Source organism: Corylus avellana, chromosome ca9 (assembly GCF_901000735.1).
Source record: "Corylus avellana chromosome ca9, CavTom2PMs-1.0".
NCBI lineage: Eukaryota > Viridiplantae > Streptophyta > Magnoliopsida > Fagales > Betulaceae > Corylus > Corylus avellana.
Window position 1 is genome coordinate 783,342 of NC_081549.1, and position 15,443 is coordinate 798,784.

Below are 15,443 nucleotides of genomic sequence, written 5' to 3' on the forward strand. Positions count from 1 at the left end.
ATGCCATATAGTAAGAACTTCAATTACGAAAATATTTATTTTTTTTACATCTCCAAATTCAAAATATAATGATCAAATGTTTACAACATAATCTTTGAGCTGAGCTGCACTAATTGAGGCTGAATAGTTGCTGAATCTCTTCTTGAAGTCATGCCATGGAAGCTGCAAATATATGTAGACATGTAAACTTAAGATGAGAAAAAAAAAAAGAAAGTGAAAAATACAGATTACAAAAGAAAAAATAAACAAATATAACTTGAATAAAAAAAAAAAAAAATAGTATTAACGATTGATATTGAAATGTTAAAGAACACAATCTTACCAGCTACTTCTTCATTATTATTATTTTTTTTTGGCTAATCTCCAAGTCAAACCATTGGTATATGAGCAATCTTGGACCGATCTTCCTCTTTGCATTTCCTAATCAATTCATCGCAATCCCCAATAGTCAATTCTCTTAGCGTAGTGAGACGATCCATCCCTTCTGGAAGAGATGACAACTTGGAGCAACCAAAAATCTCAAGTGTACGAAATGATTCCAGACTTGGCAGCCACTCCGGCAAAGTCGTGAGATTCTGACACATTGAAATACGCATATACTGCAAAGTGTTAGCAGATCCTTGAAGCCATTGTGGCAAAACCACCAACTTTGGTAAATATTCAATTTCCAATTTTCGAAGGCTCAACTTGAGATCCCGATTGTCTTCTCCACCGGTCAAACAAAGCTTTTTACACTTGTTAATTACCAAGATCTCTAAGGCGGTTAGGTGCTTGATATCAAGTGTCAAAGATGTCAACCTTTTACAATTTAAAACAATCAATGTTCGAAGGTTGGTAAGGCACCCATCCATCCCTTGAAACAAAAGTTCTAATTTCGAACATCCAACTATACGCAAATACCGAAGAGAATTCAAGCAACATACACCATTCTCAAATAAGCACGTGTAACTTGTTGTTACCGTCAAATACCTAAGGCTGATGATCTTTCCTATATTTTTGGGCAACCGCTCAAGTCTTCGACATCGATGAAGTAGTAAAGTTTGCAAATTGTACAGCTTGCAAATGGAATCAGGAAGTTTCTTGATGTTGTAATTCCAAGCGAGGCTAAGATATCTCAAATGCTTCAAAGTACCGATAGAGCTTGACAACACCTCAAAAGATGAATGACTTAAGTCGAGTACCCGCAAGCACTTGAACCTCGAGATGCATGCTTCAACTAAGGTCGGAACTTGTTGATTGCTTGGGAAAAAAGTGGTTCGCACACCACTACTTAACGTGTAAAAGTAATTTGGAACTTGTAAACCATTATGTGAGAATGACAAATGACGAATTGTTCCGGGAATGTTTTGGGTGCGAAAGTCAACTGTTGAGCACTCTTCTTGTGCAACATTCAGTGCAAGATCATGGAAGAGATCGTGCATTTTAAACTCATAGTACCAAGAGTAATTCTTAACATCTTGGAAGAAAGATTTGGACCACAACTCCTTAAAATACATGTCGCCAACATCTTCCAACTCTAGATTTTGGCTATTATCAGGCGTTTTATTAAGAAGTCCATGTCCCATCCAAAATGCAATCAACTCATCACTATCGAATACATGATCCTTTGGGAAAAGACAACAGAAGGCAAAGCATTGCTTCAAGTGAGATGGCATTTGATCATAACTTAGTTTTAATGCAAGTAAAATATCACCCTCCTTTTGTTCTAATTTCCATATCTTATTATCTCTCACGGATTTCCACTGACGTTCATCAACCTTTGAGAAAAGTAGGCTGCCTAAATTCATTATTGCCAAAGGAACTCCTTCACATTTTTCCACGATTCCTTTTCCAATTTCTAACAAGTTTGGATATTGTTTGTCTTCCCCTTCCTTAAATGCCCATTTCACAAATAAATCCAAACAATCATCTTGTGATAAACCTTTTAAAGTGTATGAGGGAGCAGTTCCACAATGGAGGCAACCAAATGACTACGTGTTGTCACTAAAATTCTACTTCCCTCCGAACCACCACTTAACAACCCCTTCAACTCAATCCATTTATTACGATCCTCGTTCCAAACATCATCTAAAACAAGCGGAAACTTCTTATTGTTTAACTTTTCTCTCAAGTTGATTTGTACCGTATTTAAGGTACTTGAATTTTCATCAATTCCAACACCTGATTCTTTAAGGATTTCCCTTATTAATCTAGCAACATCAAAATCCTCAGACACACAAACCCACATTCTCAATTCAAAATGATTGGCTACACATTCATCATCGTATACCAACTTAGCAATTGTGGTCTTCCCCAACCCTCCTATTCCAACTATAGGAATTACATTGAGATTTCTGTTGGCATCTGGGTCCATCAAAAGATGTATTATATTTTCTTTATCATCATTCCTACCAATGACTTCTGAAGGAGGAACAAATGAGTGGGTCCTGTCCCTCCTCCCTTGCACGACAGGCCTATCTTCAAGTCGTTCTACGAGATTAAATTGATCCTTATTAGCTGCAAACTTAGCTATCCTCTTTCTAATGTTGTTGATTTTGTGAGCCAGATGACAACGGAATGCAATGGCGCTACAACATGGGAAGAAATCGCGTACCTGTCTACTAGTGGGCCCATATGTTCTGACCACTTTCTTCCTTAGAACTTCGCACTCAACTTCATCCAACACATCCTCGGCCTCATAAAAAATGTCTTTGAGCTGCCTTAGCCAGATGCTCAGCAGGTGATTGGTAGCTTGCTTCTCTTCAGCATCCAAGAGCACGGCTTTGATGGTTGTCATGGTGCCCTCAAGCTCTCTCAGCTCGCTTTTGATATTCAAAACCGAGCTGAACTTGTTGGATTCTTAACGATCGTAGAATTGTATAATTAATCTCAGGAAGGATTTCTCCCGTTAGGGTGGAAATCCTGTGGAGATCAAGAGAACTTGAACACACATTCTGTACGTAACAAAACCAACGTACGTAAGATTGAGATAGTGTTTGTGTTCTCCTAGGACTCTATTTATAGAGTCCCAACTTAACTCTTGACCAAGAGTTATGTCTCTTGACCGGTTACTTCCACTGGAAGTTATATTACCTTCCTGTATATATTATACAATCTGGTGTGGGTATGACCACACTTATAATAGTGTGATCATCCTATGCACCTTCAGAACTCTCCGTAAGCAAGGGCTCCTAGCTTCTCCAAGATCTTTGCTGCAATGGCAGAGGCAATTTCCGCCATGTTCTTCACTTGGTGGATGTGGATGTTACAGAACACAGATGATCCAGCCGTACATCAAGGAAGATGGTCGTGGTAGCCGTGGTCTATTGTAGTCAAAGCTAAATCCTGTAATGACTCTCAAGGCAAATAAGGAAAAAGAAATTCATCAGATCTCAAAGAGAGTTGAGGATTATTTACAGATCTGGGGTGTTAGAATTCATCAGAAAAATAAATTAAAAAAAAAGATAATGTGGGTTAGCTGGTGGCAATCAATGAAAAATACTGCAAAAGACATGAAAAAGTAGTAGATGGAAAAGAAGATAATTAAAAGTTGATTATGTTTGGCCAGGTGAAACCAACAGTAGTCTTTCAGCATTTTCCTCCATATATTTTTTATCTCTTAAATCTTATATCAAAGAAAAATGCCAAGGATACAAAGATATTTACAAAGACACTGACGTGGCAGATACATGGCACTGCCACCTCAGTTAAAAGTAGTGAGGCTGCGCAAGAGGATTTTAGGGCCTTTTCACTAAATTGCCTCGTCATTTTAACAAAATATGATTTTGATGAGGTCGGTAATAATGCTCTTATAAACTCAATCGCAATCTACCTTGATTATTCCTACCTCCTCTTTTTTAAAGTAAAAAAAGTTCATTAAAATTAAAAAAATCTAAAAAACGCACCACTTTACCTGCGATTTGATAATACAATTTTTTTACATTTTTAAATTACAAATTTTAAAAAACGAAATCTTAAATGAATTATACTGTTATTTGAGTTCAAGTAAAATTTAAACGAGCGGAGCTCTAACAATAAAAACTCACTCAAACTCAACTCGTTTACACCTCTACCACCCCTTGATTTAAAATGCATTTTTGATATATAAAGTCGGAATGTTAAACCCACTCATAAATTCAAATAAAAAATAACTATTTACATACCTGGATGGTCGTGGCCGGTCTTCGGTAGTCAAGGGTAGATCTGTAATGAGCGTCAGGGCAAATGACCAAAAAAAGTATAAGATCTGAAAAATAGTTGATGGGTATGCGATCTGAAAAGGCCAAACTTGAAAGATAAAGATGAAGGGTGAGTGTGGAAGATGGAAGAGAAGACAATATTTTAGGAGTGGTTTGGGTATGCGATTTTCTTTTGTATTCTTCTCAACTATTTTTTTTTTTTTTTAATTGTGATTATCAAAAACAAAATTTAATGCTGTGGTCGACAAGGGTTTGATTTTTCTGAGTGTTCTAGTCTTCTAGGATGAGCGGCTGGAGGTAGGCCAAGAAATTGTTTTAAGTTGTGAGCTTCCTTCTTGTGCTTTTCCTCTCAAAATTAACCCCATGGATGTAGAAATTGCTGACCCGGAAACTTCAGAGAAATTGCCGTAGATCCTGATTCATTATCATCATATATATTCATACCGAGTGCGTTTTGGAGATGGGAGACTTGGAAAAGTAAAAGTCCAAAAGAAGACTGATCGTGAGAGCCACAGCCAGCCACGTCGTAACCACTTGCAGTCAAACTTCTACTACTTGGTCACTTGCACCGAAGTTGCTTATATATATATATACACAATACGGGGGAAGGGGAAAGCGGAATGAAGCTGCTTATAGTTGATCATCAAAGATAATTGTTATTAATCTCACTAAACTTTCAATCATTTTTGTAATGTCTCTTCAAAATTCAAAAACTTTCAATTTAATGTATCAAATTTTTAATTATTTGTAATGTCCTTTTTCCGTTAAATTTTTATGTTAAATCCTAAATTTTCTAGTTCAAATTCCCATGTCCCCGTCTCATGCGAACATGTAAAAAAAAAAAATGTGTGCAGTATTTCTGTAGAAGAGAGGCCGATGGAATATGCAATCTCGCAATTTCTCATCATTAAATGCAAAAGGCCACTCTTTTTCACGGACAAGGATCCTCTCCAGTCCAAAATGAAACATATAAATGCAACCGATAATCTCAAGTTTTTGAAGTGATTTCAAACTTGACAGCCACTCCGGTAAGGCCATGAGGCCACAAAATGAAATATGGAGGTACTGCAAAGAGCTTGCAGATCCTTTGAGCCAATGTGGCAAAACCTCTAATTTTGATAAATAATCAAGCTTTAAATTTCGAAGGCTTAACTTGAGATCCCAATTGTCTTCTCCTCCAGTCAAACTAAGCGCATGACAATACTTAATTACTAGGGTTTCTATGGCGGTTAGGTGTTTCATAACAAGTGTCAAAGAGGTCAGTCTTTCACAATGTGAAACAACCAATGTCCGAAGGTTGGTAAGGCTCATGTCCATCCCTTGAAACAAAACTTCTAGTCTCGGGACAGTAAAATATATGCAAAAATTGAAGAGAATTCAAGCAACATACACCATCCTTAAACAAGCGCGAGTACTTGTTAATGTTACCGACAAAAACCTAATGTTGATCATCTCCCTTGTATCTTCGAGCAACCTCTCAAGTTTCGAACATCCATGAAGTAGTAAAGTTTTCAAATTGTACAACTCACAAATAGAATCAAGAAGTTTCTTGATTTCATCATTGTATTCTAGCTTCAGATATCTCAAATGCTTCAAAGTACAAATAGAGTTTGGCAAGACCTCAAAAGACAAAGGACTTAAGTCAAGCACTTGCAAATAATTGAATCTCAAGATGCATGCTTCAACTAAGGAAAGCCCTTGTTGCTCGGTTGGAAACAAAGTGGTCCGCACACCACTAGTTAACATATAAAAGTATTCTGGAACATGTAGACCATTTTGTGAAAATGACAAATGACGAATTGTTCCAGCAATGTTTTAGGTGTGAAAGTCGACTGTTGCACACTCTTATTCAGCAACCTTGAGTGCAAGATCATGGGCAAGATCATGCATTTTAAACCTATAGTGCCATAAAAAATCCTCAACATCTTGGAAGAAAGATCTGGATTGCATCTCCTTGATATACATGTCGCCAACATCTTCAAACTCTATATTTTGACTATTAGGTGTTTTATGATTGATGAGTCCATGCGCCATCCAAAGTGCAATCAAGTCAAAACTATAGAATTCATAATTCTTTGGGAAAAGAGAACAGAAGGTAAAACATTGCTTCAAGTGAGAAGGCATTTCATCATAACTTAGTTTTAATGTAGGTAAAATATCATTCTCCTTTTGTTCTAATTTCCATATCTCATTATCTCTCACAAATTCCCAATGGCGTTCCTCAACCTTCGAGAAAAGTAGGATGCCTAAAGTCCTTATAGCCAATGGAACTCTACATTTTTCCACAATTTCTTTTCCAATTTTTAAGAGGTTTGGATATTGTTTGTCTTCCTCTTCCTTAAATGCCCATTTCACAAATAATGACATACAATCATCATGGGATAAGCCTTCTAAAGTGTATAAGGGACCAGTTCTCACAATGGAGGCAACCAAGTGACTACGTGTTATCACTACAATTCTACTTTCCTTTGAACCACAACTTAACAACCGTTTCAACCCAACCCATTTACTACGATCTTCATTCCAACATCATCTAAAACAAGTAGAAACTTCTTATTCCATAAACAAACTCTTAAATGAGTTTTCCGCAAATCTACACTTAACGTCTCATCAATTTCACCACTTGCAGATTCAAGAATTTCTCTCACTAATCTAGCATCATCAAAATCCTCGGACATATGAACCCACATTCTGAATTCGAAATGATTAGCTACACGTTCATCATGGTATGCCAACTTAGCCAGTGTGGTCTTCCCCAACCCTTCTATTCCAACTATAGGAATCACGTTGACATTTTTGTTAGCATTTGGGTTCATCAAAAGATCTATTATATTTTTTATATCATTATTTCTACCAATAACATCTGAAGGAGGAACAAAGGAGTGGGTGGTCATGCCCCTATGCCTATCTTCAAGTCGTGGCATGAGATTAAATTGATCCTTATTAGCTGCAATATTTCTTAACCTCTCTCTATTGTTCTTGATTTTGAGACCCAGTTGAGAACGGAATGCAAGCACACTACAACATGAAAAGAAACCACTTACCTCTCCACTAGTGCGCCCAGATGTTTGCTTCCTTTGAACTTCGTACTCAACTTCACCAAGCAAATCCTCTGCCTCATAAAAAATATCTTCGAGTTGCCTTAGCCAGATGCTCAGCGCGCTATTGCTAGCTTGCTTCTCTTCTGCGTCCAAGAGCACGGCTTCAATCGTTGTCATGGTGCCCTCAAGCTTTCTCAGCTCGATTTTGATGTTCAACGCCAAGCAGGTCTCACCGTTAGCAAGAGATGCTAACTTCTGCAAGATCTTTCCTGCGATTCCAGAGGCAAATTCTGCCATGTTTTAGGATGAGCAGATGGAAGAAAGGAACTGAAAGGTTGTTGGGTTGAACTGCGGGTCTGAGAGGAGTACTATTCGAGAGGCGGGAATCATTTATAATGGTAGAATTTGCATAATTTAAGAGCAACGTGCTTAGCAGTTAGCACCACTTTTGGTGAATGGTGATTACCATTCAAATTATTCAATAGTTTTATTTTAAGAGCAACTTGCTTATTACTATGATATTATATTTGTTATAGATGATGATTTCACAACTACCTAAATGTTGGCGTTGACAAAGACATAAGCCAAATTAAGGAATAGTGTTGCGAATTAGGGTAAATCTAAAATAAATTTACGAGTAAACGCATCATTTGAAATCATTCCTTTAGTTTTTAAATTTGAATTTGGCTGTTTAAGTTTTTTGAGGATTTCAAATGAGCCTTTTCATGGGGTTTTCGTGCGAGTGAGCGCACGGCAGGTGACACCACTAGCAGGTGTTTACCCAAAAGCTATTTTAGCAGATGTTTACCGAAAAGCTTTTTCCGAATAAGAGAGCATAAAAAAGTTTCCCATTTCCCTCCTCCCTGCATATTTGCTTAGGAAAAAATAAAAAACAGAGTACATGATTCCACATGTCATGTAGTGCATTAAGCAGCTGCAGAGATGATTGAATAATAGTAATTGAAGTCAATGCAGACATAGAACCTCTTCTATCGAAACCTGTGTGTTTAATGGGAGCAATGGAAGCCTCTCAACGAGATTTTGTCAAGGGCTTAATTATTGATTCAAAAACTCTAAGAGCACGTTCTTAATATTAAGAAATAGAGTTTCATCTTTTGAGAAAGTTAAAAAGAGCTTTTTAGAAAATATATATATTTATTTATTTTTCAAGTTTCTCTGAAAATAAGTTTTTGAATTTTTTATAGCAAAAAAGTAAAAAAAAAAAAAAAATCTTTTTGAGTTCGTTAATGCAATCCCAAATAGACATCAAGATATTGATTTGGTTAAGCCCTTATTCTTTAGAATCGTAACAGATTCAATCTCACAGCCAAATGTTTTCAGCTGCAATATGCTTCATTACATTTTGCAGACTTTAAGCATTCCCACAAGGAGATGAAATTGGGTAGCTAGAGCGCAGCATGGCCATGTAATTTCAGATGACAACATATCGACAACTTAGGGAAGAAGATATCATCAAAACACTAATACTCCGGACGGGAAATTACACACAAAGTATATGCAAATTTATTATGTTCACAGTAGGGTGGTACAAATACAACAATATTTATTTTGCAGAAGGCAAAAGAGGATCTACAAGTAAAGACTTATCTTGTTTTCCTGTCAAACAGGATAGAAGCCAATAGAGCAAACCTGCAGAGAAGAAGCTGAAAAACCAAGCATTGTTGTAGATGACACCAAAGCCGGCCGGAATGGATGATAAAATTCCAACATTTTCTAGGAAACCTGGAATCACTGGCAAAATCCCAATGACCAAGGCCGCCATTGCTGCCAAATTATAGCCTCCTGAGTAATAGTAAGGCCCATAAGGACTCAAGGAGTACAAGTCCTTGATACTCAAATTTGTGCGGTGGATAAGGTAGTAATCAGTTAGAATTATGCCACCAATTGGACCCAACAATGCAGAGTATCCTAGTAGCCAGGTATAAACGAAGCTCTCACTTGATTTGAGAAGTCTCCAGGGCTGAAAAGCAATTCCCAGCAATGCTGTAAGAAGAGCTCCTCTTCTGAATGTGAACTTTGAGGGGCTGAGATTGACCAGGGCATTGGCAGGCGCCACAACATTGGCGGCAATATTGGTAGTAATGGTGGCAAGGCTGATCCCAATAATAGCTAGGATCATGGTTGTGAATCCTCCTATTTCTCCAAGAAGTTGAATTGGGTTGGAGATAACTCGGCCAAATATTACTTTGGTAGAGCAGGTGACGGCTAGGCCAACAAATGTGAACGCCCCCATGAAGATTGGAAGACCTGCCTGGCCAATGACTTGATCATTCTGGCTCTTGGCATATCGAGTAAAATCAGGTATGTTAAGAGCAACAGTAGCCCAAAAGCTAATATTTGCGGTCAGTGAAGGAAAGAAGAGGGACCAAAACTGTGAGGAGGAGAGCCTAGAGGACAAGGAGAGCATGTAACCAAAGCCACCAGCTTTGACATAAGCCCAAGTGAGGAGGCAGGAAGTGAGCACAATGAGGATCGGAGCAGAGTACTTCTCAAGCTGTCTGATTCCCTCCATTCCTTTCCAAACAATGGTCAATTGGGCCAGCCAAAAAGCAATGAAACAAGCAAATTCAAGAGGGGAAGTTCCCAGCCAAGGTAAAATCTGTGCAAAGGTTGATTCTTTGATGACTTTTGGCAAAAGAAGAAAGATTGCCTCGCCGCCAATCCAAGTCTCAATCCCATACCAGCCACAACCAACCAAGGCTCTTAGAAGAGTAGGGATATGGGCGCCACGGATTCCAAAAGAGGATCTTGCAAGAACAGGAAAGGAAATACCATAACGGGTGCCCGGATGACCGGTCAGGATTAATGGGACTAACAGGATAACATTGGCAGCAACAACTGTGGCAATCCCTTGCCACCAAGCCATGCCAAGATCGACAAGGCTGCCGGCAAGATAGTACGATGGAACACCCACAACAAGACCAATCCAAAGACTAGCCATTTCCAACCAGGAGAAACTCCTTTCAAGGGGTGTTGTTGGCTTGAGATCATCATTGGTAAGGCTGGGATGGGCTTCGAATTCATCAAACTCGGGACTGGGTGTGGATTGGATTGATGCCATGGGGGTGAAAATGGAGCATATTGGTCGAGTCAATTTGGTATTTGACAAGAAAGAAGTGGTGGGAAAGTGAGAGGAGCATGGCTTTTGGAAAATGGCAGAGGTGAGTGAAGGGTGGGAATGGGGATGGAGATGGAGGCTGAGACATTTGGACACCATGATTCTGATTTGGTGGGTGATTTCAGAATCAAATGGTATCTTTTGGGGGATGAGATTGAGTGGTGGTGGGCTGCTGGAAATGTCATGTCGCTCTCATTTTTGTGTGGAAGTAAGATTTTCTTTCTCCAAAGCCCTCCTATGAGGTGGAGTGTGCGACTCTTTGGCGTCTTCGGATCATCAACTGTAAAAAATAAAATCCATTGATTCTTCACATTACTGAAATCCCACGCGCCGTTCATGTGCTAAATTCGGAACGACTTCGATTTCATGTGACCGGTTGAAAAGATTAGTGTCGGTGATTGGTTGATGCCATAAACGCTCCACACGTGCTGTCTGGTACAGCCTGTTTCTCCTCATCCTCATGGCTTGAATAATAATTTTTTTGTTTTGACTAGGAATAGAGAATGCAAATGATAATGGACTATTCAACTAACTTTAGGAAAAATAGTGTTTCCACAAGTTTCATACGTGTGCACACTTGACACTTAATTACCTTAACAATTAAATAATTAAATTTTGTTAGTGTAAACTTTTTAAAAAATGCATGAATACTACATCTTTTACTATAAAATTATGTGGTCATCCATAATTAATGAAATAATTAAAAAAAAATTGATAAATCAAATTTTTTTACCTATGCCACTCGTATGAACTATTACTATAGAAAATATTCCCATAAATGATGCATATCCGCACCCAACAGCTCATTCAAAGTCAAAGCTAATACTAGATTAATAAAAAGATAAGGTAAATGCTATAGGTATCAAATTTTTTACTAAAAAATAGGTATCAAAATGACGTGGAGTTTATTTATTAGTATTCGTAACATTTTTCTTTATTAATTATTTTGATTATTAGAATCTCTAATGAATAAGCTCCACATCATCTTAATAAAAAAATTAATAATCTTAATATTTCTCTTGTTTTATATTTAATTTCTTTGTAACAGATCTAGCCGAATATAGTACTGATAAGGTTGTTACTTTGTAAACACACTATAAATACAAGTAGACACTCATTATTCAAGTGGGCAGTTTATCACAAGCACACGTTCATATTATTTAGTTATAATTACATAATTTTTTTAAAAAAAAATTATAGTTAGATTTATAATTCCGGAATAAGACACCACCGTATTTCAGTTGGGAGGCATACTTTTCCAAACTTGAGAGGCCGAAGAGTGCAGGCCGCAGCATTGGTACTTTACTTGGGCTTGAAAAAGGCAGACCAAAAATCTGTCTACTTTGGGGCTTTGGGCCTTCAAATATATATATATATATATATATATATATATATATATTTTAACAAATCAAGGCTAGAAAGAGTGTTTTGCTTGCAACTACAAAGACTAAAGATAGGAAACACATTTTTATCTCGTAATTATTTTATAATGTTGATGAAATAGTTTTGACTAACTTTTAGATTAGTCCCTCTCTTGAAAAAAATAATTTAAAGATTGACTGAAACTTTGAATTCAACATTATGAGATATATAATTGTAGGATAAAAATGTAGTTTCTAACGTTACTCTATTAAGGATTTAACATGAACAATAAAAGTAGAGTAAAACTACTCCTCACACTCATTTATTACGTTCAATTTATATAGGTTGATGTGATATATTTTAAATAATTGACATGAAAAGTCATTTAAAATATATCACATCAATTGATATGAAATACATATAATAAATGATATGAAGAATGAGGTTATTCATAAAACCAGCACAAAGAAAGAAGTCCTTTTCCTCCCCCAGAGTCCATTGATCCAATATTGTTTGCTTGATATATCATCGTTGGTAAGGCTGGGATTGCGTTCAAATTCATCTGATTTGGGAATAGGTGACCAGCATTTTTCAAAATGTAATGGAGCCAATTGTTTTAAAAGGCTAGAAACTGCCTCACTCAATTACACGTGTAGATACTAGATAGGCTAGAAACCACTACAAACGGGATTGTTTTTAAGTCTCTGTGTTACAATATAGAGGGGCTGAAATCTACAAGAAATGTGGTTTGCCGGCCGGAGCTTCATAGGTATATATGTATATGGTTTGATTCGAAATCGCTCCTCACTCTCCTCCACCGATCGATCACAATTTGAACTCTAGCCGTGATTTCCATCTAATTCTAGGGTTAGGGTTTCAGAAAATTTTCGATACATGTCTTCAATTTCAGAACCGTGAAATTGTTCTATGGATTAGTGATTTTGGTTTTGGGTCTTGTTTTTCTCGCTAAAATCTTTTTCGAGTTGTAAACTTACTAATTATTTTTTGGGTTTCAGAGTTTATTCATTGAGGGGTTTGATTCTTAGATCTCTCAGGATTTTGAGGTGTTTTCGCTGCGAGCCGTTGTATATGTTTGTGGTTCAGATTCAATTTTTGGAATTTCGTTGAATATTTGAAAATATAAGGTTAGGGCTTGAAGAAATTGAGTAATGCTAGATACTATCTTTTTATCCTCCTAAAGCACATGTGACTTTCAAAATCACAATTGAATCAAAATTCAAGTATGATTCATCTAAAATTTAAAGGTGATTTTAAAAACCACATCAACTTTAAGAGGATAAAATGATGGTACTTAGCATTACTCATATTTTAAATAGCTTTTATTTTTTATTTATATGATCCTCTTCTGTTCAAATGATCCTCTTTTCACTTTTTGAGAAAACAAAAATACAATTCCGTCCACTATAACTAACTGGGTATTCTAGAAGATCCAAATTCTAATATTTAGACCTTCTATCCGGTTTTTGCTTCAAAATTGTTGTTCCTTTAAATGGTTGGGCCAGCATGCCAAGAATCTATTGGACCTGATTTTGTCCCATTCCCTTTTTTTTTTTTTTTGTTTTTTTTTTGCTAATCTTGACATTATTTTGGCTAGCTAGTCTGGGTAATTGTTGGTACCAGCTTTGCTATATTTTCATTTTCCTGGACCGTCTCTCCTGTAACTTTGTTATAACTTTAGTATTTGTATTTCTAATATTTATTTACATTAAAAGATAAAGAAAAATTAAAGGGTGTTTTTTTTTTTTTTTTTTTTAGACATGTCCACACAAGGGAAGGGGGATGGGGGATTCGAACTAGTGACCTCCACTTCATTAGACGTAGTCCATAGCCGATTGAGCTACCCCTTGAAAACAATTAAAGGGTTTTTTAGGCCTATAGGAAAGCAATCTTTGCGATCATAGAAGAATAATAATGGTTAACAATAGAGAATTTTCCGAAGTTGAATTTCTTCTGATTTTTTGTTGCTTTATTTAAGGTTGTTGCATAAAGACGGAAGATGTTGAATAACATCAACAGAAACAAGGAAAGAGAGAGTAAATTAAAAGGCAAACATGCAAACACAAAATTGTGATATTGATCGATATATCTCTAAGATTCTCACCAAAATCCAATAATAGAGTTCAATGAAAAACAAGAAGAAAAAGCCGCGCAACAAAATAACAAGTAGCATTAACCTAACTTCGGCTGAATACAATCAACCAACGGTCAAGATTTTGATGACAGCTGCAGAGTCAACTTTATGCAACACCACAACCGAGTCTCCAGGCTTGCAAAGTTGCTTGGCCTTTGCATGTTGGAGGGCCAACTCTACGGTCTCTTTGGTTGACTCTGCATGAGAAGCTCTTGCAGAACTTGTGCTCAAAACAGGAACCAAACCCCTATAAATAAGGCTATGCCTTGCCGGAGCTTCATCACTGCATGACCAATCGAAAGAATCTGTTCTTATCTCTGGAACCACCACCGACAAGATTGGCATGCTTGGCCTGTGCTTAGCCACTAGCTTTGCAGTGCTTCCTCCTCTGGTTAGGACCAAAATTAGAGCTGCTTTAATGCAATGGGCTATGCTCACAGCTGAAGAGGCCAAGCTCTCCAATGGGCTCATAGGGATTGGTGCAGTTTTCATTATTCTTTTAAAAAGATGTCCATAGTCTATAAAATCCTCTGCCTCTGTGCAAATTCTTGACATGGTTTGAACAGCAATTTCAGGATAGGCCCCAGCAGCAGTTTCTCCGCTAAGCATGACACAGTCAGTGCCATCAAGAACTGCATTAGCAACATCAGTGGCTTCAGCTCGGGTAGGTCGGGGAGATTTGGTCATGGACTCCAACATCTGAGTGGCAGTCACCACTGGTTTTCCTTGCATGTTGGCCTTCAGTCTCATCGCTTTCTGAGCTATGAATATCTTTTCAATGGGAATTTCCATTCCTAGGTCACCCCTTGCCACCATAAATGCATCTGAGTTTGCTAGAATATCATCGAAATTAGCAACACCCTCTTGATTCTCCACCTGCATGCCCCAAATTAAACACAACAAAATTAACTTCAGCTAGCTAGCCTAGTTCAAACAATTTCTTCAAATGATATTAATTAACGACATACCTTTGACATGAGAAGGATGTTCTTTGCATGTGGTCCTAACAGTTGCCTGACCTCCACAAGGTCAGAACCTTTGCGAACAAAAGAGAGAGCAATCATGTCAATCTTATTTGGAACTCCCCATTCCAAAATATCCTCTTTGTCTTTACCAGTTAAGGTTGGGAGATCAACAATAACTCCAGGAAGATTGACATTCTTCTTCTCACCAAGTAGTGCAGAGTTTTCACAACGACAACGAACCAAACCCCGTCTCTTGTCACAGTCCAGAACAGTAAGAGAAATTGTCCCATCAGCACACAGAATAACACTGTGGCTTTAAATCCTCAGCCAACTTTGGGTAGCTCATACTTATCATATTCTCATCACCTTCAGTGCTATAGTCAGTGGTGATGGTAATCTCTTGACCCTGTTGAAGCTGTATGGGTTTTTTGTCTTTCAAAAACCCAGTTCGAATTTCAGGACCCTGAAAAATTTTCATATATAAGAAAACGACACCGTCAGGCAATTAACTACCTATAAGTACCTATTCCTCAAAAAGTTAAAAGTATCGAGCACATGATCAACAGATCGAGAAATTATAGAACACGAAAGATCAATTAAAGCTCT

The 15,443-nt window shown here is 37.4% G+C and overlaps 1 protein-coding gene and 2 pseudogenes across 1 annotated transcript; all 3 read right to left on the reverse strand.

Annotated features, from left to right (window-relative positions):
• Window positions 1-9: 9 nt before the first annotated feature.
• Window positions 10-2,776, reverse strand: LOC132191605 (putative disease resistance protein RGA3; annotated as a pseudogene).
• Window positions 2,777-8,720: 5,944 nt separating this feature from the next.
• On the reverse strand, window positions 8,721-10,644 carry LOC132161626 (purine-uracil permease NCS1). Its single transcript, XM_059571785.1, has one exon. The coding sequence runs from the start codon at window positions 10,455-10,457 to the stop codon at window positions 8,784-8,786; it is 1,674 nt and encodes a 557-aa protein (XP_059427768.1). The 5' UTR covers window positions 10,458-10,644; the 3' UTR covers window positions 8,721-8,783.
• Window positions 10,645-13,935: 3,291 nt separating this feature from the next.
• LOC132191606 (pyruvate kinase, cytosolic isozyme-like) overlaps window positions 13,936-15,443 on the reverse strand; it is a 3,533-nt pseudogene continuing 2,025 nt past the window's right edge.